The sequence below is a fragment of the Carettochelys insculpta genome, chromosome 15 (genome assembly GCF_033958435.1).
Source record: "Carettochelys insculpta isolate YL-2023 chromosome 15, ASM3395843v1, whole genome shotgun sequence".
Taxonomy (NCBI): domain Eukaryota; kingdom Metazoa; phylum Chordata; order Testudines; family Carettochelyidae; genus Carettochelys; species Carettochelys insculpta.
Window position 1 is genome coordinate 34,805,878 of NC_134151.1, and position 26,276 is coordinate 34,832,153.

The 26,276-nt window shown below is 46.1% G+C and overlaps 2 protein-coding genes across 8 annotated transcripts in view; one reads left to right on the forward strand and one right to left on the reverse strand.

The window, feature by feature from the left end:
* FAM114A2 (family with sequence similarity 114 member A2) overlaps window positions 1-5,484 on the reverse strand; it is a 28,622-nt gene extending 23,138 nt beyond the window's left edge. For 3 of the 6 annotated variants that reach the window (XM_075009286.1, XM_075009282.1, XM_075009287.1), the window contains exons 1-5: window positions 4,241-4,367; window positions 3,567-3,790; window positions 2,319-2,418; window positions 1,079-1,168; window positions 632-747 (exon numbers count right to left, since the gene is read on the reverse strand). In XM_075009286.1, coding sequence (XP_074865387.1) covers window positions 632-747; window positions 1,079-1,168; window positions 2,319-2,418; window positions 3,567-3,776 — 516 coding nt within the window. In that variant the 5' untranslated portion in view covers window positions 3,777-3,790; window positions 4,241-4,367. Of the gene's footprint in view, window positions 1-631; window positions 748-1,078; window positions 1,169-2,318; window positions 2,419-3,566; window positions 3,791-3,933; window positions 4,174-4,240; window positions 4,368-5,466 lie in introns of those variants that run through there. The other 3 variants (XM_075009284.1, XM_075009285.1, XM_075009283.1) reach the window with 3 other exon arrangements.
* A 167-nt stretch (window positions 5,485-5,651) lies between these two features.
* MFAP3 (microfibril associated protein 3) lies at window positions 5,652-24,846 on the forward strand. Of its 2 annotated transcripts, none has more exons than XM_075009288.1 (3): window positions 5,652-5,758; window positions 18,076-18,557; window positions 20,764-24,846. In XM_075009288.1, the coding sequence occupies exons 2-3, from the start codon at window positions 18,269-18,271 to the stop codon at window positions 21,507-21,509; spliced, it is 1,035 nt and encodes a 344-aa protein (XP_074865389.1). In that variant the 5' UTR covers window positions 5,652-5,758; window positions 18,076-18,268; the 3' UTR covers window positions 21,510-24,846. The 2 variants fall into 2 exon arrangements, with proteins under 2 accessions (XP_074865389.1, XP_074865391.1); XM_075009290.1 differs by lacking the exon at window positions 5,652-5,758 and adding an exon at window positions 5,935-6,074.
* The last annotated feature ends 1,430 nt before the right edge of the window (window positions 24,847-26,276 follow it).

Here is a 26,276-nt window from a genome sequence, read left to right on the forward strand (position 1 = left end):
TGCCGTGCAGGCATTGCAGGTTCTCTTCTAAATTTATGGGCCAGTCACGAGGAAATCCCCGTCTTCCCTGGCCCTCCAGAGTTTTACACTTGAGGGTAAAGCATCCATTAGAACTAGCTTTTGTGGTCAGTGGGATAAGTTACCCCAACCTCCAAGTAATCTGGGCCAATCCCACAGAGACCTATGGAGAGGGGAACGGGAGACGTTCCTAAAAATGCCGCTAAAGTCAGACGGAGTTACTTAAGCAATTAATCTGCTCTTGAATTTGGCCAGTTATTCTAGAGGAAACCAGAAAAGACAGCACAGAATCATGTAACACACTCTGTGTCACCATGCGCTTGTTCTCTCAGACTGCTTTGTTCGGAGCCATCGCAGCATTAAAATTTAATAACAGTTGAGACCACTTCCAGATCACTGCTCAGCTGTAAGTGATAGAGAAAACCAGGATTTGCTGTTGCACAGAAGAGTGTTTGCAAACATCTCTCATTTCAGCTCTGAAGGCCAGGATAACCCGTTCAGACTTTCATAAAGAAAAGCCAGATAAAATGAAGAGTCGAATTAAGGTTTGAGGCTTCAGCGTCAAAGTACATGACTTCAACTTACTTCCCTGCCTCCCCACCTGCCCGCTCACCGTGCTTTGAACAGCTGTAGAGAGAGTGGATAAAACTCCAAAAGATCCACTGATGGGCGAGGAACTGCCATCAGCAGCTGTGCTTGTACTGCTTGCTTCAGAATGCTGGATTCCTGCTTTGGAAGGGCAGAAAAGGGGGATTTATTTTTCAAAACAACCAAAAACCCAAGACTGAAAATAGATTGTCAGTTTCAGGTAGGCAAGAACATCCATCTCCAGCAGAAGAGGGGGCTGCAGCATGAGAGACAGAAAAGAGTCAAGACTGCTCTGCCACAACAATAAGATTCTGCCGAGCTAACAGAAACAAGCACTGAAACATTAATTTAATAAGCAGCTGTCAACCTCAGTGCATGCAGAGATGGGCTGCTTGTAAGCCGGTGCTATTTTTATACCATGCGTGGAGAAGTTCAAACATTACATTCCTGATTTTCAATAATAAAAACTGACCTGTCACAATTTTGGCCTCTGAGATTTCAGTAGGGCTAGGGATCCCAAGGGACGTCTCTGCTTTTTCAATGACATTTGAAATACCTTGTCCTAGAGAAGACAATGCTGTTACTTGAATCGTAAGATAGAACTACATTCACTTTAGCCACCGAGAAAGCAGTGATTGAATCAGAAATAAGCTTAACCACAAGGACTGGACACTGGGGATACCGATATATGAGCACTAACCACAATGCGCACACAAAATGTGTTACCCAGTCAATACCAAAAGAAATTGCAGTCTGGCTTACTTACCTACCAGCATTAAGAATTCAGATTACATTGTAGCTTTCTGGTATTTTCTGGGAAAGTATCAAAAATTTGTCACACTTTCTAATACCTGAGCTGGCCACTGCTTGTGCCAGCTCATTAAAGGCCTGAAAATTACTCTGCTGTACACACCTCCCTACCGTAGGTGCTGACTTCCCATCTAGCCAGAGGGTGCTCCATCCCAGGCCCCACTACCATTACACCCTCTTCCCCAGCGTCCTGCCCCTGCTCCACCCGTTCTCAAGCCTCAACTTGTCTCCTTCTCCCAGTGTGCCCCATTCCACATTCCTCCCCTGCCCTCCTGGAGCTTCCTGAATGCCACAAATCAGCTGTTTGTGGTGCTCCAGAAACACTGCAAAGGCAGTGGAGGAGATGGTTGGGGAGCCATTAGTGGGTAAGAGGCGTGGGGGGCAGGCACAGGGGAAGATTGGCTGCTGATGGGTGTTCTACACCCACTAATTTTTCCTGTGGGTGGTCCAATTCCAGAGGCCCCCCGAAGTTGGCACCTATGTTTTTAGATTTTTTTCAAACCTGTGTTTTGAACGGGGTGCTTGCTTTTTGCCAACTCTCACATCTAAATTTGATATCTTTGTACTTTACAGACAAGTCACACAGCACAAGCTGGACAAAAAACAAGCAGTTCTGTAGCACCTTAAGGACTAATAAAGTGCTACAGGACTGCTTGTTTTTTGTGAAGTTACAGACTAACACAGCTACCCTGATGAGCATAAGCTGGAGATAGCTATGAATGCTGATATCTGATTTGAGACTGCAAAAAGGATTGACATAAGAAAGGCCATACTGGGTCAGACCAAAGGTCCACCTATATCAGTGTTCTGTCTTCTGACAGTGGCCAATGCCAGGCGCCCCGGAGAGAGTGAGCAGAATTGATCCAGTTGCATCCAATTAGCAAAATGCCAGCAGCCCTTACCTACGGTAGCTACTGTGGCAGAGGCAGTGGAGAGCAGTGACTTTCCCCAGCTGCCCCAGTAGCCCCATCCTGTCTGAGATGTACCAGTGGAGTCAGAAACCTATAGTTAGAGAAAAAGAGATGAAAGACAGCAAAATGACACACTGTTCTGTGAACAGTATCTTTGTGAGCCTCTTTTTACAAGTAATAACACTAACTTCAACCAACACAAACATATCTCATGTGTCCATCTGGGACACACCCCTTGAAGAACTGGGCTTGTTTAGTTTAGAAAAGAGAAGACTTAGAGGGGACATGATAGCTGTTTTCAAGTACCTAAAAGAGGGTTACAAGGAGGAGGGAGAAAAATTGTTCTCCTTGGGTTATGAGGCTAGGACAAGGAGCAATGGGCTTCAACTACAGCAAGGGAGGTTTAGATTAGACATTAGAAAAGAATTCCTAACTTGTCAGGATGGTTAAACACTGGAATAAGTTACCTAGGGAGGTGGTGGAATCTCCATCTCTGGAGATATATAAGAGCAGGTTATACAGACACCTACTGGGGATGATCTACATGGTGTTTGGTCCTGCCAGGAGGGCAGGGAGCTGGACTCGATGGCCTCTTGAGGTCCCTTCCAGTTCTCGTGTTCTATGATCTTCAAGAATTATCATGCAATTTACTCAGGGTTAAATCCACTCTCCTGTAACAATGAGAAGTCCTGTGGCACCGTACAGACTAACAGATTTAGTGGAGCGTAAGCTTTCGTGTGCAAGGATTCACTTTATGTTCATCAATGCATCCGACAAAGTGGGTCCTTGCCCACAAAAACTTATGCTCCAATAAATCTGTTGGTCTATAAGGCGCCATAGGGCTTTTCATTGCTTTTGTGGATACACACTAACACGGCTGCCCCTCTGATAATTGTTTCCTATAACAAGGCCAGAATAAATGAACATAGCAATTGCTACACTGTCAGACCTGTGGTCCCGTCTTCCCTCTAATTCTTTCCATCCACGGACAGAATAAATGTTGTTATGTGCATTGAGGCATGTGCAGATGTGTACCACCAATAGAAATACATGCTGTCTACTCTGGGTTCCTGTGGGGTTCTGCTAATCAGCAGGCAGTTCCGGAATCCCTCCTGGGCAGCCGCCCAAGCCCTGGGCTTTCAGCGAACACTGGTTCAGAGGTCATTTCTCCTCCCCCATCTCATACCTTTCTAATATACCAGTACTCTGCACGTTCAAAGAGTCAGTACAGAAACATACTTTTACGGCTTGATCCACTGGCTCTTCTGCAGCAATAGGCTCATTTGAGGATTTGGCTTCAGGTCTCTTCCGAGTCAGAGGCACAGGTTCAGGTTCACCCTCATCCCTACCACTGTTCTCAATGGATCCAGCTTCCACCACACTCTGTCCACTCTCATCCTTCTGGGAGGCACCTGCTTTCAGATTTCCACTGCCACTTTTTTCAGACATCACTAGAACATCTCCTAGAAAATAAAGGGATTCCAAGAATAACAACTCCCTGGGATATTTTTGACTTTCCCTTAAAACACCTCAACACTCTCCTGAACAGCTAAGTAAGAAAAAATTGTTATTCCCTTCCTCTCCACATACAGATCTTATCACTTGCCTTGTTGATGAATTTTTGAGAAAGAAGGTGGGTGAGTAATATCTTTTATTGGACCAGCTTCTGATATACGTTAAACTCTTCAGTTTGGCACTGTCTGATCCAGCAATATCCATGGTCTGGCATGATTTTAGTTAGCTGAATGTCCACTCATCATGGGTATGGCCAAGTTCCCCATGGTCCCAAAAAGTTTGTTTACAGCCACGAGTCCTAGCTCTCAGGGTTCCGTGCTGTTATTTAATTCCCTAAATGTCTTCTAAGAGCCCAACAAGCAGTGGAAGTGTTGGTAATGTTCCTAGACAATACTGACCTCCTGTCGGCTGGCAAATTCTCTGGTTTGGTACAGGTCAGATCCTGAGGGTGCCAGACTAGAATGGTTCAACCTGCAGTGGACAGGACACGCTTTTAAGCTACATCAAGCTCTTCTTTAGGTCTGGGAAAGGAAGAACACTTTCTGTCTGTCTGAACAATGCATGACTGACAGGGAACAGTATGATGAGACTTTAAACTTCCAAATACAACAGGTCACACTATCTAATAGCTGTACCCTCCCAATAAGAAAGGAACTGAGTAATACCTCCCAGTGCGGTCCTGCAAATACAAAAGGGGTGCAGATAATTCAGTCTATGGCTGGTCTCACTAACGCAGACAGCTTTGTAGCCTGCTTTTGAAAAGTATTTGCCAAATATGAAAGAATGGCATTATTAGAACTTGGGCAACAGCTGAGTAGGTTGCAGCATGTTCATAACTGATAACTGGCCTTTCAAGTCACAGACTGCCATACAAATCTAATGGCTAGATAAGGACCTATAAGCCATCTCTTGAAATGACATTTCCACACACACGCCAAGCAGTCATAAGTTCTCCAACACACAGAGTTTGTAAAACACTTGACAAGTGCCACAGGGCTCGAAGTCCCTTCCAAAGCTCAATGTTTACGCTCGCTGTCATCTGTCCTGCCCAGGTGAAGGAGCTTGATCCCAAAGTGATTAGAACATGGACTAGTCTGAGAGATCATATTCACTGTTAATTATCTTCTCAAACTTGGCTACCTGCCATCCAGGGGCTCCCTCACCCACTCCCAGCACATCACCTCCTCCAGATCTCCCTGGGATTTCTGTCCTGACCCACTGCTCCAGGGTCTCCCCTAGCACCCAACCCCTTGTCTCCACAAGATCACCCCCTTCCCCGTGTCCCCCCATCCACACTCATTCCTAGCACCCCCACCAGTTGCCCTCAGGAACATCCCAAGCACCCATCCCCCCACCGCCCCCCCAGGATCTCCCCCTGGCACCCCTGCCCGCAGGATCTCCCGTCAGCCCCTCGCCCATCTCCTCTTGCACTCCCCGTCCCCCGGATCTCCCATCGGCCCCTTTCCCATCTCCTCTCGCACTCCCTGCCCCCAGGATCTCCCCTCGGCCCCTCCCCCATCTACCCTCGCACTTCCCGCCCCCCAGGATCTCCCCTCGGCCCCTCCCCCATATCCCCTCACACCCCTCCTGCCCCCTGGATCTCCCCTCGCACCCCGACCCTCACCTGCGGGTCTGGCCCCGCCCCGGCCGCCCCGGTGTCTGTCAGTGACCGGTCCCCCCACCCCCACGCCCTCCAGTCCAAAGGACCAGAACCATAGAGACTAGGGTGCAAACAGGAACCCTCCCGCTACCCCCGGAAGGGCTCGCTGACCCGGAAGCCGCCTGGCCCTGCCTCAGAGGCATTTCCGGGTTGGCCGCGGCCAGAGGCGGTAGCAGTAGGAAAGGTCCGTTAGTTTCGGAAAGCCGCAGCGGTGGGGAGCGCCCCGGGGCTCCGGCCGAACCCGCTTCCACCTCGGGTATGTTGCCGCGCCATGACGTCACACAGCCGCCGTGAGGATGTGGCTGTGATGTCAGGGGAGGTGCTCCAGCCGGGGGCTGCCGCGGTCTGACGTCCTTCAGCCGCGGGGCGACCTCCCATGACGTCACTGGCTGACACGGGTGTGGAGTGACGCTGCCGCACGAGGGGAGGGGTCGCAGTGCTACCTGGGGCAGGGGCTGTCAGAGGTCTGACAACGCAGTCATTACAGGGCGCCGAGGGAGGCGGAGACCTGAGCTCATCCGAGTCTCACTGCCCCAGGCAGGGGGGACCAAACCCCAAGAGCTTCATCACAGGTCTGTAGCCTGAGCCCCACCGCTCAGGGGCTCGAGATTTGGATTTGGCAAGAACCCCAGCCCCGCTTAACACCAGCTGTGGCGACCTCGATAAAAGGGGGTCGTGATCCATTTTGGGGTCCCCACCCACGGTTTGCGACTTTCTCGGGACAGGCAGGAGTTAACTGAGAGAAATCCTATGGTGGGTGTAATGCGGGGAGTGGCTCTAAAATGGTGATCACAGCCCCCCCGCCCCCTCCCCGCAGCTGTATTGCAAGACTCCTTGGTGGTGAGCTGTCGGGACACCAGGTGCTTCAGCCTGGTGAGGCGTAGTTGTGTCACTGAGCTATCAATAGCCCATCCCTGATGGGTTTTATGATGGTCCTCTTGGCACTTTGAGGTCTCCTAGCCATGAGATTTTGGTCTTGAGTATTTGTTTGGGTTTTGTTTGTATTTTTATTACATTTTAAAATGTGTTTTGAGCTATTGATGAGCTTTTAATATAGAGACATTTATAGTCGCTACCACATTTATAATAACTTTAAAAAATTCATGAAATATATCTTTATTTTACACTCTACCTCTGGTTGTGATCAGTGACATGGGCACCAGGACAACATAAAATCTCTAGCATTCTCTTATAAATTGCAAAAGGAGAAATATTATGATTAAATCTTATGCCTCAATTCTGTAAACATATCTGTGCACACAGTCCCTTGTCATCATGCAGAGCCTCGTATCCATCAGTAGAGTTCCGTGGGGGTATAAGGGTCAACCCACATGAATCAGCATTTTCAACTGACACCTTAATCTTTGATTCAGGAAACCATCCAAATACATGCTTGAAATTAAGCCTGGACTTCAGTGTTTCCCTGTATTGCGATAAATTTAGAAACGTATTTGTGTTTCTTTCTGAATAAGGCTTTTGTCACTGTGGGTCTAATTTAAAGCACATTGGAATCAGTGGGCCCCTGATCAGGATTTTAGACTTGAAACTGCATATTGATGCCTGCGTTTAACATATTAGTGTGAGAAGTCACACTGCTTCCAGTAAGGCTAATCACATGAATAGAATTAAGCAAATGTCATACATTTATGCGGGTATGGTGCTTTAGACTCAGTTGTCAGTTTTTGAAATTTTGTTATGTGATCTGCAGTCAGTGGGAGCTGATAACAGTTGTACCTGCATATGTGCAGATAAATAAAGCATCTGGCAGCCTGCCAGCAGCTAACCCTGGTGAACTGGGTCTAACACAAGGACCATTTACTGCCCACCCCTAGTCTAAGGTTTGAGAAGTGTTTTTTTTTTTATTCCAGTTTATCTAGGTATATGAAATGATGTTACACCCAATGATGTAGAGCTATGTAAGGTGTTCTCTCTCCAGCCCCATTCTTAAAACAACAACCTATGCATTTTGTAGCTTAAGGTACTAAGAGTAGTCTCTCTGGCAGTTAAAGCTAAACACATGAATTTCACAGGATGATAGCCAGAGATTTTACTCATATAAGTGTACACATAATGAATATTTGTCCCTCCACAGCTATTGTTAACTATGGCTCAATGAAGGTTAAAGAGGTTGAGCTTAATTTTAAGTTCACACATAAATAATTCCGCTTAAAACTGTGCATGTGTTCTGTTGCCTTGGGTTTAATACTGCCTCGAAGAATTCATGATGATTTCACTTTTCACATTTTATCCTCTTTTTGACCGTTTTATCAGTTCTAGCTGCTGTTTTGCATAAATGTGATGGTTAATAATATGGATTTAGCAAATCATTTCATGTCAGTTGACAATGAAAGATCACTGTCTGCTTAACTACAATGGGCTTGCAAAAAGGGAAATGTGACAAACAATTGAGAAGTCAGACCTTGATGAACTTAATAGTAAAATTCAATTACCCATCACTGCTGATGCTTTATACAATATACAGATGTGTTGCTTGTATAGGTGTGAACATATGCAATTACTGAAGATAATTCTCACTCTTCTGTGGAAAAATATTTCTTGATATTCCCAGTGCTGAAATGATTGATTTAGGTTCCGAATGTCAGTTTAGAAATGGAGTTCAAAAAACCTGAAAAATCCAATAATTTAAATTTAATAACCCAAACTGGAAAAAAAAATCACAGGAAAACTGTTGGAGATTGGAATTATCTCCATGGACTCTTAAGACACCATAAGGCAGGAGATTACGGAGAATCAATATAATAAACTACTTTGTGTTTGATTTTGATAAGGAAAATAAGGATTTATGTTCACTGCAGAGTTAACTTGGATTATAACCCATTTGTTGCCCTTAACTCAAATCCCAGCCATATAAAACCGTTAATCCAAGTGTGGTGGTGCTTTCGTCTTGAGTGGCTTAGACTAAAGCTCAAGTTAGTCATCAGCTACTGACACAACCCCTCTGTGCAGAACCAGTGCTATTTCACAGTGTGTCTGCTCTTAATCGAGCTAAAATAACTTAAGAGGAATTAACTCTGGAGTGACGATATGTCCAGAATCTGCTAACTAAACATATTGTACAGATTGCAGAAATGTGTTTTAATGTTGCAAGAAGATTGTCATTTTAGGCTTTGATCTGTCAGGCATAAGAGTGTCCACCTGCACATGCAGCTGTAGGATTAGGACCTGAAACACTTAGAACTGAGGAAATATAGAACTTGATTGGCATGTGGTAATTGAAACATGATCCTTTTGCACCTATCATAACCGAAATTGCCTCTCTTACAGCTTTGCAGCTCCCACTGAAGTCAAGTAGGTCTATATTTATGTATCTGATGGCAGGCATTGTATATTAAAATGACATTTAACAATATAACTAATAGTCATTCATTGGTGAAACATTAATCACACAACTGCTCATGCTGCGTATGTCCTGTTTTATAGTCAAGCACTGAGTCACTTTTCTAACTAAACATTGAAATAGCAGCTCAAAAAGAACACACATGGTGTTAAATTGCTATTTGTATACAGTACATCACATGATTCCATAATCACATAAAAAATATCCACTGAAAACTTAAAGGAAATATTTTGTAATATTCATGATCCATAGTACACCACCTTTTGTTTGTTTCTTTGTTATCATTTATTTTTCTGTCTGGGCTTCAGTCATAAAAGTTTATGGAGCACATGATTATCTTCATATACTGAGTAATCCCATCAAAGTCAGTGGGTTGCTCACAAGGTCCTGTCCTGTCCTGTCCCCATTGAAGTCAAATGTCAAAATTCTCATTGGCATTAGTGACAGATTCTGGCCTATAGCGTGTAATGATTAACATGTGAAAGTTAGTGCAAGACCAAATCCCTCGTTACTATTTCTGAGGAAGGAGGTCATACCATATGTAGGGTTTGACTATTTCTGAATTATACTCGTACAGAAAACAAATCTTCCAGTCTTTTAAAATAGCAATCAGCAATAGATGTCCAGATTTTGCTCATAGTTTCCAAAAACATTCACCTGTGGTGCACTTTAATCTGCAGCTGTTATAATTTTTATAAGCCACTCCTAAGGTTACAGTAACTTTCTGTACAGAAAGAAAAGGTCATTTCTCCCCAATTGGACATTTGACAGCACTTCATAGTTAATTTCACTGCTTCCCCTGTATTGTCAAAGAGATAGCCCTGTTAGTCTGTAGTCTGTCAAAACAAAAAAGAAGTCATGTAGCACTTTAAAGACTGTGTAGTGCCTGAAACTATATTTAAGGTTTTTTAACGGACTAGATTTTAACAACTTATATTTAATCGCACCTTATGTAACAAAACAACTGTTGGTAATGTAAAACTTTGCTCTCATGATAAGAATTACTCATGTGAGTATTCTATTCACGAGCCAAAATTTATAGGATGTGACTCCTATGTTGCAATAACATAGAAATTGTGACATGAAAGAGAAAAAGAGATGAAATATATTGTGCAAGTTAACACTTGGATCTTAAATCATAGGGTTGCTCTGTTTGTACCCCATCAAAACAACATGAGTGAAGGATTGTGTGTCAGTATAAACTCTGAATCTTCTTGCTCTTTGTCATTTCATTTACACACAGCATTTTATTTAAATTGGAACAGACTTCATGTCTCTTGATTACGTCTGTTTGGAAAATATTCCTCTGATTCTTTTGTTTTTTACATGTTCATCTTTTTAATTTTTAAACTGTACATAGAGTAATTAGTTTATATTATGGACGAATTACTTGCTTAAATATTATTTTAAATCAAAGTAGTTTTCCAGTTATATAAGCACAAAAAGATCTTAAACTCCTACACTTCTAGCATTATTGTTGTGTAACCTCAAACTTTTAAAAGCTGTAGTTCAGTACTAACACAGGGTGTTTACAGGCCAAATTTCAGCTCAGAATGTGTTTTCTCACCTGACATATAGACCAAAAAGAAACAAGATTTTTAACTCTAGTGGTGACAGTGTTATTTATTTATATAATTATGAAAGTAGTAGAGTTGTAACGTTACATGATACAAATAAATAGGTCATGTGGGTTACCCTACAAAGCTTACCAGCAAAATAACACCAGACAAACTCAGGATCACGGCAAGGGAAATTTGTGGGTTATTGATTAGGGACTGAAGAGCAACAGGAATAGCTGAAAAAGAGGATTCAAAGGAGCAGGACCTTGCAAATGTGGGCAGCTATGTGTGCCATGGATAAGGGTAGTGAGAGAAGCTTGAAGGCAAGACATGTAACAGGAGAGCAAGGAGAGATGATTGAAAAGCATCAGGAACAAGAATGGGAGTGTGGGGAAATGAAGACGGAGATGGACAAGGTATCTAAGGTGTTAATAGCTCATAGATGAGATGTGAGACACATGCCTTCAAGGCTGAGTAATGTCTCACGAATATCTCACTAACTGGTAAATTTCTGTGGGAAAGTTGGTACTTAAAAGAAGATTGCTGAGTTCATGCCATGGAGGGAGTTAATTATATCAAAATAAATCTGAGGAATGAAGGTGCAAATTCATAAACTAGAGATGTTTGTTGTCCAACAGCAAACTTAAAATTCCTTTTTAACTGTAAAAGTACAAAAATAAAATTTTAATGTGTCTGGGACAGCTCCCGTGAGCACCAGCAGAATGGGATCACCACTAATTTCTTTGCATAAGTGCTTTCCCAAAGATGTCACTGGTGGAAGGCAACTAACTAGGAAGCTGTCCTTCTTGTCAGCTTGCCTTTGGGAAATGGCTTCTGCTCACCAGTGTGGCACTAATTTAGTTCCTTCCAGAGCTGCTGGCCTCATCCTAGAGGTAAAAACAAGATGTGAGGCATTCCGAAAAAAGAATGGTGAGGAGGGATGAGTTGGTTGCAATTCAGTGGGTTTACAAAGAAACAGCTGTTGGGGCTTACTCTAATTCAACCTCAGGGTTAGACATGCCAGTCAACTGAACGCTGAAGGACTGTCAAACGGCAATACTTCTTTTCTAATTACCTGATTTTTTGTGACAACAGCAGCAATCAATAATGGGGAACAATGTTATCTGGTCATTTAGAGATCTGGCTTGTGCTTGGGCAAAACCATCTTTAATAACAAAAAAAAAAATCCAAATCTTAGCCTGCATAGTATGTGGTAAATGAACTTCATAATTCCTGGATGTGATTGATTAATGTATGCTATAAAGAAACCAAATAGCTAAAAACAGATGCATTCCTTTGTAGAGTAAGCTTTTGTGCAGCGATACTATTACTCTGTGGTATGTTCTCGGCAGGGGTTCTCAGCCTTTTTCCTTCTGAACCCCTTCCCAACGTGCCATGAAAACTCCACTGCCCAACTGTGATGGAGTTCTGGGGTCCCCCAAGCTCTGCACCCCGTCCGCAGGCAGGAGAGTCTCTCACTCAGCAGGAAAACAGCGGGTTTATTAGCTGACAGGACACAGCATCGTACAGAGGAGTCAGTACAGCAGGCAGACAGAGCCAGTCCAATCCATGTTGAGGAGAGGAGGCCCCGAGGGGCCCCCAGAGCTGGGGCCTTGCCCCCTCCTTTGTCTCTCTCTCCCTCAGCCCAGACTAACTGCTTCCAACTCCCAGTTCCAATTCAAACCCCTCAGGCTCCACCTCCTCCTTTGTCTGCAGTACAAAGGTGTTACCTGGTTGTCAGGGTTACCCTCAGCAGGAGCCCCACACCCTCTGTGAGCCACACACACACACACAGGTATCCCCCACTCCATCACACCAACTGCACCACAACAGCTGTTTGTTGAAGCCAGGGCCAGTGTTAAGGGCTAACAAGCAGAGCAATTGCCTGTGGGTCCTACAAAGTTAAAGTGTTCAGGCTTCAGTATGGGGCCTGAGTGGTGGGTCTTTGGCTTTCTGCTCTGGATCTCAGTGAGTCTAATGCAGTCCTGCTTGGTGGAGCCTGTGAAGCTTCCTTGCAGCCCCCTGGGGGCATCAGATCCATGGTTGAGAACTTCTGTGTGTTAAAGTAGTATAAACTGCATTAGATAGTAATATCCAGTATAATGAGAAAAATGTATCAAATGCTTGCTGCATTATTTATGAAAAGCATATAAATGAATAACTTAATCCTTTGTTCTGTGCTAGTAACAAATTACAACCCTATTGGCATTTGTTATTGGTAGAACAGCGGATAAAGAGTGAAGTCTTATGTTCAACAGAGTGAAGTAAGATATTCATTAAGATACCAGAATATTTCAGTTGTGTTTTTCACATCATAAATTGTTTTTCATTGCCATGGGACAGTCTGGAAGGCATGATTTGTCCAAGGGATGTTTACTTGATCAGTTTTCATGAAAATTATATACAGTGTAAACCTTCCTCATGCTGACTCATTCTAGGAGTTCAGTTGTAGGGGAAAAAACTGATATATACCAGAAGCATTGATAGTGGTGTCTTATTCTAACCCCATCCATTATCTTGTGCACACCTTTATTTTAAAATCCATTATCTTGTGCGCACCTTTATTTTAAGGGTACTGTCCTTAGTCAGAATATTCCCTGACATCAGTAGGAGATGCAGAGAGAATTTGGCTTTCATAGCTTTTAAAGCACTTTGAAGATGGAAAACATACTGTAAGTGCTGTGTACTAGTAGCATTTTATGCAGTATTTTCAGCACCAGATTGTGGTAAAATTGTGGAATATGATGATAATATGGCAGCACAAAAAGTTGTCATGAGGAAGAACATCAAGGCATTAAGGGACAGATTTCAGCATTACCTTCCATTTGATGCTTAAAAATAACTGCAAATACAATTTTCCAGGCACAAATACTTGCGGGTGCATATTATAGCACTTAGTGATCTAACTACTGACTTGTATCTGACAATCAAGTAATTAGTTTTCTAAGTACTATGAAACGCACCCATAGTTATCTATAGATACAGAGCAAGAGGCAGAGTGGATGCCCTTTGAAAAATCAGGATTTGAAGTCTTTTCTTTAATTACATTTTCATCCTTCATTCCCTTCTTGCAAAAACTTTTTCTTTCTCTGCCATATGTCCAGTGCACTTCTTGATCCCCATGGGACCTACACATTTTTACTGTGTTGACCACTTTGGCCCTTTTCTTATGTACTTTTTGACCCCTAATGCCTAACCTCCTTGGCTGTTTCTACACAGGCAAGATCTTCCGGAAGAACGGTGCCTTCTTCCAGAAGATCTGCAGAATTTCTACACATGTAAGACGCTCTTTCGGATTTCTTCCGGAAGAAGGTGCCCCCTCTTCTGGATTCTGTATTCCTTTCCAGAATCAGGAAGAGGACCTTCTTCCAGAAGATTTTTCCGGAAGAAGGCATGTGTAGATGTTCCCAGACTGTTTCTTCCAAAAGAAGCAGTCCTCCATGGCGGCAGCCTGCTGGAGAGCAGGGCTGCTCTAGACACCCCCAGCGAGCCTCTATGGTCCCCAGGTCCTTGCATCCTTTAAAGCTGCAAAGACCCGGAGACCCCATAGCAGGAAACTGAGCGTGTGAGACAGGCAGCACGTGCAGAGCTGCCTGCCACACTCCCCCGAGGCCCCGCAGTGCCCAGTGAGTACTGACCCGCAGTGATGGCTAGCTGCCCGGTGCTCCGCACCGCCCAGGGGAGCCCCAGGAACCCAGATGAGGGCAGCCAGGACCCCGACCGGGCTCCAAAATGAAGGGCCCCCTCCTGGACTGAACCAGAGCTCCAGGACCTCCTGGGACTCTCTCGCAATGAGCATGTCCTCTGGGATACCAGCGGGCACTGGAGGAACGCCCCAGCCTTCGCCCGCCTTGCCCAGGGCCTGGCTGCCCGTGGCCACTCCTCCCGGACACCAGAACAAGTGCGGTACAAAGTGAAGGAACTGCGGCAGTGGTACATGTGGGCCTGGGATAGCGCCCACAGATCTGGCTGTACCCCTGCCAGCTGCCCCATTTACCGGGAGCTGCGGGACCTCCTGGCTGGAGATGACGCCTCTCCACCCCATGTCACCGTGGACACAGCCGCAACCAAGCTCCCTGCTGCACTGGAGGAGGGGGACTAGGGACCTGCCACCGTGGACGTCCCATCTGATGGGGAGTCCACAGACGGGTCCCTCGTCATTGCAGTGCCCTCCACCACCAACAGCCAGGTTCCCTCCAGTTGGGCATCACCTGACATATACGAGGCCACCTCGGGTAAGTGCGCACAGTGGAAAAGCACAGTGAGGGGGGCACTTGGGCCCCAGCCCCAGGCCCCGAAGCGTTAAAGCCTGTCCCTGGTCAGGGCCCAGGGCACAGCCATGCCTGCGAGCAGCACCCGGCCCCCTCTCCCATGGAGTCCCCCCTGAGCATGCTGAGGCCCCCTCTGGGCAGCAGAGCTGCATCCAGAACCCCCCATGGCTGAGCCCCCCGGCAACCCATAAGCCCGTTACTAGGGTGGGCCACTGTGGATAGCACCCCGGCTCTGGCATCATGCCCCAGTGGCCGCCGTGGTGAGTGCATGCAAGCCCGCACAGCGGCCTCTCCTGGTACATGCCCATCCCATGGGTCCCTGGAGGGGGTAACCAGCTGGGGAAACTGGGGCCATGCCACCCAGGTCCCAGATGTGGTACTGACTTCCCCCTCTACCCCCACCCTTTCTCTCTTAACAGCAGTACCACCTGAGGGCCGGGGCAGCTGGACGAGGAGTCCGGGGCCCGCCAGCTCCATCCAGGCTGGAGGACCCAGCAGCCCACCAGCTGGGCCCGCACCAGCCCCTGCTGCACGGCGGCCACCAGTGAACTGGATCCAACGCAACCACCACGAGGAAGAGGTCACAGCCTACATGGCGGCCCTCCACCAGCAGAATGCCCTCGCCAAAAGACAGCTGGCTCTCAATGAGGCCGAGCTCCAGTGGAGGCGGGACACTTGGAGGGAGGTGGTGGGGATGCTCCTCACAGTGTGTGGGGCCCTAGCAGTCCAGCCACCAGCCCCCCCAGCTGCCCCTCCACAGTCCACCCGAAGCCCTTCCGAGTCCCTCCCTGCTGCCCCCCTGCATTCCCCCCTGCTGGCCCCTCAGCTGCTCCTGTGCCCGCAGACCGTGACCCTGAGGCCCTGGCCGCCCTGTTGCCCCCGGGCCTGCCCAGTGCTGTGCTGAGGAACCTCGCAGCATGGATTGTGGCCACGGTGGGCCCTGTGGAGGGTCGCCCGAGCCACGAGCCACAACCCACCCTGCCTCCAGCCCCTCTGCTGAGGCTTGACAGGATGCTGACTGGCCCTACCTGCCATTGCTTCCGGCCCCATCAGCGTCCTGCAGGGGACAGCGTACCCAGGGTTGGAGGGGAGCCCATGGGCGCCAGGGCTCACAGCCTTCCACCCCGTCCCTTGATTAGGGCCCCCCCAACATTCCTGCCCCAGTCCCCATTCAGGTGTAGGTGCCCCTGCCCCCTTTACCCCATGTATATAGTTCACTCCTTATCAGGTTTTGGTTGTTATTTTTATTATTCACTATTTACTGTTTACATTTTTCACGTTGGTAATGGTTCAGAGTTAAATATATGGTAGCATTCAGCACCCCATGTCCCTGATTACTGGTGGGGAGGTTGGGGGGTTTGGGGTGTGTGTAGAGGGTGCCTGTGGGGAGGGGTGCAGGGATTAATAGTCCCCTCGGCTGAATACCTCCCAAAGCGCCTCCTGGATCCAGAGCCCGTCTTGCTCAAGCCGCAGGTCGGGGGCCACAGCGGGCTGCTGGTAGTGGGGGGGCCAGCTCCGCCATCCAGCCCTGGGGCAGGGTCCCCTCACGTGCCTCGATGAGGTTGTGGAGCACGCAGCAGGAGGCCACAACCTGCAGACCGTTCTCCAGCCCCACATCGAGGTGCATGAGGAGACACCTGAACCGCGCCTTCAGATGGCCGAAAGCACACTTGACGGGATACTGGGCCCGTGTGAGCTGGGCATTAAACAGCTCCTGGGAGGATGTGGGGTGGCCGGTGTATGGGAGCATCAACCAGGGCTGGAGTGAGTAGGCCAGGTTGTCCACAAGGCAAAGAGGCATCATGATGTCCCAATGGCGCTCTCTCACTGGGGCACGAATGTCCCAGCCTCCATCCTGCGGAACAGGGTGGAATTCCGCAGGATCCGCACATCATGTGCCCTGCCTGGCCAGCCGACATAAATGTCCGTGAACTTCCCATGGGCGTCCACCACAGCTTGGAGCACAATGGAGTGGTACCCCTTGCAGTTGGCGTGTCGGCTGCCACTGTGATCCGGGACCCTGATGGGGATATGCGTCCCGTCGGTCGCCCCAAAGCACTGGGGCAACCTGAGTGCGGCTTAGCCCTCAATGACTGCATCCAGGTCCCTGATGCTCACCAGCCACTGCACCAGCACATGGTTGATGGCCCTCACAACCTGCAGGGGAATGGGCACACTCGTGGGCATACGCAGGGGGGTCCCTGCCCCCTCCTCTTTCACCCTCTCTTTCTCCCCACTGGGCCCCCCGGCTGAGGGACCCTTCTGGGCTAGGCCTGCCCGCCCTGCCTCCCAGCCCTGCTCCCTCCCAATAGGCATCTAGGGTCCCCTGAGCCCGCCGGCTCCCTCCCACCAGTGGGGCAGGATCTGGGGCAGGGCTTACCTGGAAGATGACAGCCCCGATGGTGGATGTGCCCACCCCAAACAGCTCCCCGATGGATCAGTAGCTGTCCGGGGTGGCCAATTTCCAGATGATGATGGCTATGCGCTTCTCCGGGGAAAGGGCCAGCCTCATCCAGGTATCCTGGCGTCATAGCATGGGGGCGAGCCAGCTGCAGATCTCGTGGAAGGTCTCTTTCTTCATCCGCAGGTTCTGCAGCCAGCAGTCATTGTCCCACTCCCCCATGACAACCCTGTCCCACCAGTCTGCGCTGGTGGCGTAGGTCCAGATGCTTTTGACTGGTTGGAGGGGGCCCGGCAGAGGTGGTGCAGGACCCACGGGCCTGGGCCTCTGCCTCCACAGGAGGCTGAGGAGAGTGACCGAGAGGATGGCTAGTGTGCGGGTGAGGGCAAGCCTGCTGTCCTGCGGCTGCTGGGGGTCCATGTCTGCTGGCGCTGGACAGGGACCTGGGTCTAGCTGGCTGGGCACAGAGTTGGCTGGCCTCAGCAGCATTTCAGGGAGGGGCTGTTTGGGTGGGGCCCTTTAAGGGGCCGTGTGGCCGGTGGCCTCAGAAGGGCTCCCTGGTAGGGTGACCCTGTCCATGCTGTGTCCTGCCCTGTTCTTCTGGAAGAGTGCCATTGCATGTGTAGATGCACTCTTGCAGAAGAAGAGGTGGCTCTTTCGAGGTCCTATTTGATGTGTAGAAGCACTCTTCCAGAAGATCTTCCGGAAAAAGTGCCACGTGTAGAAACGGCCCCTGAGATGTCTTATTTTGGATGGGAGGACAAGTATACATCTCAAGTGACTGGAGTACTGATGATGCTAATACCTTCTTACCCTCATTCATTTGATGTGCCCTAAGCTCAGTTCTGATGCCAAATGACTTGTCCGACAGTATGCATTATTTTAGTCTTAAATTTGTGTACTGGAAATGGGATTTAAAAACCACATAAGCTTGGTATTCTTAACTAACCTAATTCTCTCTCTTTTTTTTTTTTTTTTTGGCAGTTGGATTTCCCATTTTCACTATTCATATCGATAGCCTTGCAAGTGCACCAAGATTCAGATATTTCAAAGAAGCTATCAATCAACAAATCAAGACTGTCCTCACTGATCTCAGCTTAATGCAGACAGCTTGATATTCCACATCCTGCTCCTTATTTCAAGTTACATGAAAAAAAACAATTTTCTGTAATCTTCCATGAAGCTCAGTTGTTGGCTGTTAACTTTGATTGTTAGTACTGGTCTGCCTGCTGCTTTTGCTCTGGAAAATGTAACTTCTAACACAATTACACCTGGTTCAAGAGCCATTTCTCTGAATGCTTCACTTCATCCATTCTTCCGATTCCTGGCAAATTCTCCAGCACATCATGATATCATAGCAAAAGAGGGGAGCAGTGCTTTAATTGAATGTAAACTGAACCTCAGCCAGTATGAATTTATACTTTGGTATAATTCAAAAGCACAACTGCTTACGCAAAGAGATGAAGGTAAGTGCTGCCACTGTCTTAAGCAGTATCTGAACACCTCACCATCTTTAACATATTTATCTTCACAACTCTCCTGAGATGTTTATACCCTTTTTTACACACAGGTGAAAAAGGGTATAGTCTTCAGCACAAAGCAGCAAAGTGTTTTGCTCAAGGTCACATAAGAAAGCTGTGATGGAGCAGGGAACTGAATCCAAATCCCAGCCCAATGCCCTAATCACTGGCCCATTCTTTTTTGCTGTGATACCTAATCTCATACAGCTGGGCTGTTTTGCTTCAAAGATACATAATTAAAGATCCATAGAATCAGCTGCATATCTGATTATTCATTTGTCCTGCTCTTTACACCTTAGGGACATGAATTAAAAATAGTTTTCCTCAAGTTGTGACCTTTTTCACCTGGCAAACACTAAGCTCGTGTCTTCTCAGCCCTTCTGAAGGAGAGATGGTTTGATTACATTTACTGTCTGAGTTAGATACCAGCAACTCTGTGGAAATCAACAGGATGTTCAACTGCTCAGGAAATGCTTTTGCTAGTTAATCATTGCTACAGAGCAAGATACATTTTCTTAACTTTTTTTTCTTTTAAAGTAATACTGTCTTTAGGAGCTGGAGAACATTCCTCATAAAATAACCAGTTTTAAGTTAGGTCAAATTATGAAACTGAGCTTCCTGACAATATTCCCTTAATGCTGTGTATATTAATTTGGGGTATTACATAGTTTATGTACAGTGCAAATAATCCTTAGGTGCCATCTGGAAATTAATTGAAAGCAAAGTACAGGAAGAGAATGAATGCAATGGAAACATTTGTTTTCATAAATGTAGTAAACTTCTAGGAAATAGCTTGTGAAGCCAGCATTCTTATTATGTATTTGTTTTACATGAGTTTTCTCACTGAGCAGAAGAGACAGTTTTGAAGTGGTTAAAGAAAAAGACTGGGTGTCCAAGGAAATCCTTGGTTTTAATACCGGCAAGTTATTTGGTTACTCAGTTACTGTGTTACTTTGATGGAACACTTAAGTATGTCTACAATACATGCTAAACCCAGCCTCTGACTTGGATTTGAGCCCAAGCTCCACTCTTGTCCATACGCAGTTCAATTTCACCCTGGTTAGCGAGCACCCAGGCCCCAGGTGCTAGGACCTCCGCCGGAGATGGGGTGGGAGTAAGGGAAATCAGAGCCCACGTATGAGTCCTACTGCGACTTGGTTCCAAGGCCTATTGTTTTGCAGTGGGGATGCATATCAAGTCATAGATCCAAGTCAAGGCCTGTACAGTGTAATTTGGAGACATTAGTACAGCTGCGAGATATGGGCCAGCAGTTGTTAACCCAGGTTACAGTGCCATGTAAATGCTCAAGGATGAGCTTGGAAACATCAGATCTACAAGCCTGGGTCCCAAAGACCTGGGCTTAGTGTGCTCTTTTTCAGTGGTCACTTGACTTTTGTCTCAGTCAACCCATATAGAAAATTGACCGATATAGTTACAAAAAACAGTAAATAAACACAATACTGTACAGTGTGTACAACATGCTAAACAAATAGGTTGTACCTCCCAAGACCAGAATTCTATGGTCCACCAACATCCATGGTCTGGCAGGACCACATATGTTACTAGACCAGAGAAGGGCTGAGCAGAGGCTGGTGACCCTGGGCAAGGTGGGACTTGTGTTCCCAGCCAGAGCCGCATTTGGCAGCCTAGCTGAGGCCAAGCTGGTGCCTGCAGGGCTGGTGCCACATCTTGCAGCCCAGCCAGGGCTGGAGCTGGTATGAGAGGGAGCTATGTACTCATCACACCAGTGCCCACAGGGCCAGTGCCACACCAGCAGCCCATACCTGGAGCCGGAGCCCATGGGGCTGGGCGTCAAGCAGCAGACCAGTCAGGGTTTGAGCCAGTGTCCGTGACTGGCAGCCGAAGCGTGGCCCCGGGTGGTGTCAGCCCAGCAGGGGCCATGACCAGGCTGGAGATAGCGAGGGGGCCAGTGGGGCAAAATGGAGCCTGCAACAGGGAGGGGCAATAGGCTGGGGGTCCAGAGGCAGGGGACCGCTGCTCGTCCGGCAAATTCCCTTGTTTGAGACTGGTCAGGTCCCAGGTTTGCTGGATGAGAGAGGTGCAACCTACACTAGAATCCATGCCCCAAAGAACTATTAGTCTGAAGGCACAGACTGTTTCATTACTGTACTTGTTTCTGTTGGATCTTTAGGTGGAAGATGGTTGATCACTGATCATGTCCTTAACATTACCAGTGTAACTTTTGGTGACCGTGGGCGGTACACCTGTGTAGCCACTAATCCTAACAACACCTCCTACTACACAGTTACGCTGAGGGTTATCTTCACATCGGGGGACATGAGCATCTACTACATGATTGTGTGTCTGGTTGCTTTTACAATCATCCTTATTTTAAACATAACCCGTCTGTGTATGATGAGCAGCCACCTCCGCAAGACAGAGAAGGCCATCAATGAGTTCTTCAGGACAGAAGGTGCTGAGAAGCTTCAGAAAGCCTTTGAGATTGCCAAGCGTATTCCTATCATCACATCTGCGAAAACTTTAGAGCTGGCCAAAGTCACCCAGTTTAAGACCATGGAATTTGCTCGATACATTGAAGAACTTGCTCGAAGCGTTCCCCTCCCACCTCTAATCCTTAACTGTAGGGCATTCATGGAGGAGATCTTTGAAGCAGTGCGAGTTGATGATCCTGATGAAGTTGGCCAGGAAACCAAACAGTCCCAAGCCCTTAGTACCCAAGATGCAATTTACCCCATCAAACCAGAGCTCAAGCGCAGTAATTCACCAACAGGGGACTCTGATGATGGCTCCATGAATGAGCAGGGTCAAGAAATAGCAGTCCAGGTATCCATCCACCTTCAGTCAGAAATACAAAGCATTGACACTGTTTCCCATGGCAGCTGCAATTCTGTACCTTCCGAAGAAGAGGTCTGCTGAATCCAACTAGGTCAGATTATTACAGCTGAATTGATTTCTCTCGGATATCAAAAGAAAGGGAACCATAAGCAAATGTGCACAAGAAGTATGTTTTTTTTCCATAATATGAAATGCCAAAACTATTATCTAAATTGGTGCATTTCCTCATCTGTTTTTCAGCATTGATCTGCAGATTTAAAGCCTCCTTAGATGAGGCCATTTGGAATACTCCTTTGCAACAGATTTGAAAAGCAAACATACTCTACTAGAAGCATTTCACAAAGGGGATGATTCACACTCAACTTCTTGGTTGCCTCAGTTACTGTATCAGAGGTGGCTAAATTAAGCTAAGCACCTGCCATAGAATTCTTTCCTTTGTGAACTGTTTTTTCACATACACTTAGAAATCTGAATTGTTTCAGATTCAAATCTCCCTGCATTTTGGTTATGACTATTTGAAACATATGCTCTTTTTGAATTGCTTTTTGATGTGTACAGTCCATCAGAACTGTGGATTTCAGCAGGTCTGCTTTGTGTATTTTGCTCTGTGTTGTCATCACAACAGTCTGTAGTTAGAGTACTAGATCGTGCATTCAGATTAAATTAATTGTCAGCATTTCAAAGCAGTTTACGGACTGACCAGTACTCTTAGGTTTTCACGATTCTTGAGAAACTTACCAGAATGCTGTTGTAGCATATGGAAAAGGACATTTTGATTTTGACATAATCAGCAACATAAGTAAATGACCGATATTGCCAGTAGCTTTACTTGTTTCTGTTTACATGGCAGGACAGGAAGGCTGCACACCTGATGGTATCTGTCACTAGACGTCATTGACTTTACTCACTACAGAAAATCTGAAGGATTATTTGACATTACCATGAGCAGGGGATGACTAGTTGGTAGTTGGTTGTCATTTAAAAAAAAACAGAAAACAAAACACAACTATAGAGCATATGTCTTACAGTTGTTTCTAAATATTAATGAAAAAACAGTGGGGTGCTGCACGCAGGTTTAGGGCCTGATTCTTAGCTGTGGCTAGTATACAGCAGGGCAGGGAGGCTACAAAGGAACGAATTCTGTCTCCCCGATTGTGCTGTCTGCTAATCAGAGGCTATGGGAATGTGCCAATCCACTGGGCATGTCTCCTGCTGTTTGCAGCAGAGCCCTGTGGTGAGAGCTGGAAAGACGTAGCTGACTGTGCTTGCCCTGTGCCAGTTAGGGACTCTCCTATGCTGGAGACTCCTCAGAAGAGGAGATTCAGTCCCTAGGAACTAGAGTGTAGAAGAGAATCTGACCCCTACTTTCAGTTTTTGGTGCTTATCTTTTCCTTTTTCTGTTTTATATGTAACATTTACAGGTGTAACACTTAAATAGTATTGTATTTCCAGTAGAGATTTCAATATATGTAAGGCTTGCAAGCACTCCACAATTTAATTTCTTACAGTCACTGGAAGCATATTGCCATACATTATTAACAGCTTAGCCACTTGAGCACCATTCAGCTTCCTAAATCTTTTTCTTTGCTTCCTAGTTTTGAAGGGTGAATTGAACTAGTGGTTTCCAGAGGGAGCATTCATGATTTTTAAGAGGTTTTAGGGTTACGTTTACAGGAGTGGAGGTGGATGACAAACAGACACAGAAGCACCATTCTACAAAGCATGATCATCACAATAATACCTCCTTGTAGTAAATGGTGTGGCTAAATCATATTTATCTGACGGTATTAGGGAACTAGAAGTTGAACCATTTTACGTTCTTTGCATAGAAGCTTTTGAAGGCAATCACAAGCAATGCAGCTCCAGCAGACCTTGTTTAGACTGAGAGTTCTATGTTTATTGGGAATGTAGGAAGTGCTGACTAGATCAGCCCAGTCATCTATCTACTGCAGTCTCCTATCTCTAACACTCAGCTCTGCTTCAGAAGAATAGATCCTGTAATAGGTAATTTTGTAATAAGATGTCCTTAGTGGTAGTCTTTCTCACCTGAATTTAACTAGAGGTTAGCATTATGCCCTTCTTCATTTGAAGGGTTTATATTCCTTTCTCAACCCTTTATTTATTCTTTAATAGTCCTGGATGTATTCTCATTATTCAGATAAATGACCCATCCTTTTTTTGAATCCTGGTCTCAGTGATTCCTGGTGGCAGGGATTTTACAAGCTAACTGTGCATTGTGTGGGAAAGAATTTGATCAAATTTGAATGTCATAGCTCAAAGATGGTAAGGCCAGAAGGAAGGATTGTGCACTCTGGCCTTGTACATCCTCGAGGCCATTGGTTTCCACTTCACTATGCCTATCTTCCAGAGAAGCTGGCTGTGCCCCTCTGTCAAACTGTTATACTACATATGGTGGCAGCATCCTTGATATTTTAGTCCCCATGTTATAAATGCAGTTTGGAGATGGAACTGTAAAATCAAGGCTCCTTTTAAATACTTCCAAACCAGCAGATGTGCAATAATGATTGACAGGTGTCTCATAAAAAATGGCAGCTTGCTTGCAACATAATGACACTGGAGCTCTGTGAGATCAGTGTGGGAGAACAGCTCCTTATTTAACTGAATCTGTTCTTTCATTTCTATAGTTTTTGTAGAAAAGATTGTTTTCTTACTAAATCAAGTGTGTGCGCACCTAGATATCTTTTTCATTTGGTGTCTAAGTAGTAGAAAGCAAGGACTTGTTCCATTAGGCCAGAAAATACAGAAATGATGTGCTGGATAGGGGTTTGGTTTTTTAATTCAGAATCCAGTGGTCAATTTGCAATGGTGCTAAGTCATTTCACTTCTAGGAGAGAGACTGCTTTGTAGTATTTTCAGTACATAAGTAGCATTTATGAAGTGTAGGGCCTAATCTTATTTCCACTGAACTTAATCAATGTAGGGTTGGAACCCTAATACGATCTCAATAAGTGTATTGAACAGACGGCTGTCATACCCATAATTTCCAGGTTGTGAACTCTAACATAGTGGTTTCCAAACAAGTTGACCAACTGTCACTAGCATGGGAGTATCTGTTGCTGCTTCAATTTTTTTAATACATCTAACTAAAATTTATTTTTGCAAGATTACTCACATGTGGAAGAGGGGTGTTTTATACTCCTTGGAAAAGATGCAGGATTTTTGTTGCTTTAAACTCATGACTCTGCGAATCACAGGGCTATTTTTATCTTTTCTTCCTGACCTCAGTTTTTTTTTTGTTTGTACTGTAAAATGTACTTGTTAGCCAAGATTGTATTTAAAAGTAACTTTGTCCTGGATATTTGTGTTCTATTGTAATGTGACCGTGTTATGTAATAACATTTGAGTCATAATCTCATAAAAATAACTGATAGATTGGGCAGAATAAAAAAGAAAAAGAAAGAAACCCATGCATGTTGTGATTTATTTAAATTCTCTCACATTGGAAGGGGAGAAGACTGGTTGTCCGTAAAGGGTTAATAAACAGCTGTCTTTAGCTAATGCCAGTAAAGCTGCTAGGCAAACTGGTAAAGGTTGCCTGTGTATCAGATTATCTGCAAGACAGTTTGTGCCATAACATCTTTGATTTGTCATTTTATAGTGTCCTAGAGTCCCCATGGCCATCTGTAATGATTCTTATCAGCTGCGTAAACAGATGGCTGCAGAACAGCAGTCCTGAAATTATTTCAATAAGGTCTTTGGGTTCTTTATTGCTTCTTACAGCAAGCTAAAGCAGGGGTTACAAATTGCAGTCCATACCTCCTCAAGCCTATATTTGCCATCCTGCACTTATAGAGTCAATTGTTCTCTTCTTCTTCTCTATTTATTTGTCTGCTTAGATTTTGGGAGGCTTTTTCCTATGGTTTGACACAGCTTCCCTTCTACAGAAGGAGACATGTAACCAACACAGCACAAATCTACAACTGAAATCATGAAAGCGTCATGGGCTAGATTCTGCCTTGCCCTGCCAGTGAGAAGCAGGGGTGCATAAAAAAGCTCACATAGGGTCTAGCAGATGTGGGTGATTCAGATGGTGATACTGAAGAACTGGAATACTGGAATGTAGAGCTGCTGACTGTCCTGGAGGCATTGCTTGCAGTGGTGCGCTGGTTCTGGAAACGTTAAACCAGCACACACTTGTAGGACCGCATCATTATGGAGGTCTAGGACAACCAGAAGTGGATGCAGAACTTCCGCAGGCAGTTGCTCTGTGGAAGTTTACATTGCTCATCAGCTACCAATCAGTGGAAAATCAGTTTGGGGTGGGCAGATCTACAGTGGGGACTGCAGTGATATAGGTAACCAAGGCAATCCATGTCCAGCTGCTGCGGAAGACCGTGACTCTGGGAGATGCCGCCTCTGGGTTTCATAAGTGTAGTGGGACGTCCCCATCCTGGCCCCAGACCACCTGGCCTCAGAGTACATAAGCCACAAGGGGTACTTTTCCATGGTGTTACAGACATTGGTGTATCACAATGGACCTTTCACTGACATCTCTGTGAGATTGTCGGGAAAGGTGCATGACACACACCTTTCAAAATTCTGGTCTGTACAGAAGGCTCCAGGTTGGGACTTTCTTCCCAGTCCAGAAAATCAAGATTGGTGATGTGGAGATGCCTGTAGTGATCCTGGGCACGCCTCTTACCCTCTGCTCCATTGGGTCCCTGCTGTACACAGGTACCCTGGACTGCAGCCAGGAGTGCTTCAACTACAGTCTGAGCAAATGCAGAACGGTAGTGGAATGTGCCTTTGGCCAATTAAAAGCCAGATTCGGGTGCTTTTGACCATTTGGACCTTTTTCAAACCAACATCCCCACCATGCTTGCAGTG

What these genes read in the sequence shown, in the direction of transcription:
- MFAP3 (XM_075009288.1), top strand. Translation starts at nt 18,269, where the DNA reads ATGAAGCTCAGTTGTTGGCTGTTAACTTTGATTGTTAGTACTGGTCTG. An exon ending in GCTTACGCAAAGAGATGAAG is followed by an intron (nt 18,558 to 20,763) that starts GTAAGTGCTGCC and finishes TTGGATCTTTAG; the next exon opens with GTGGAAGATGGTTGATCACT.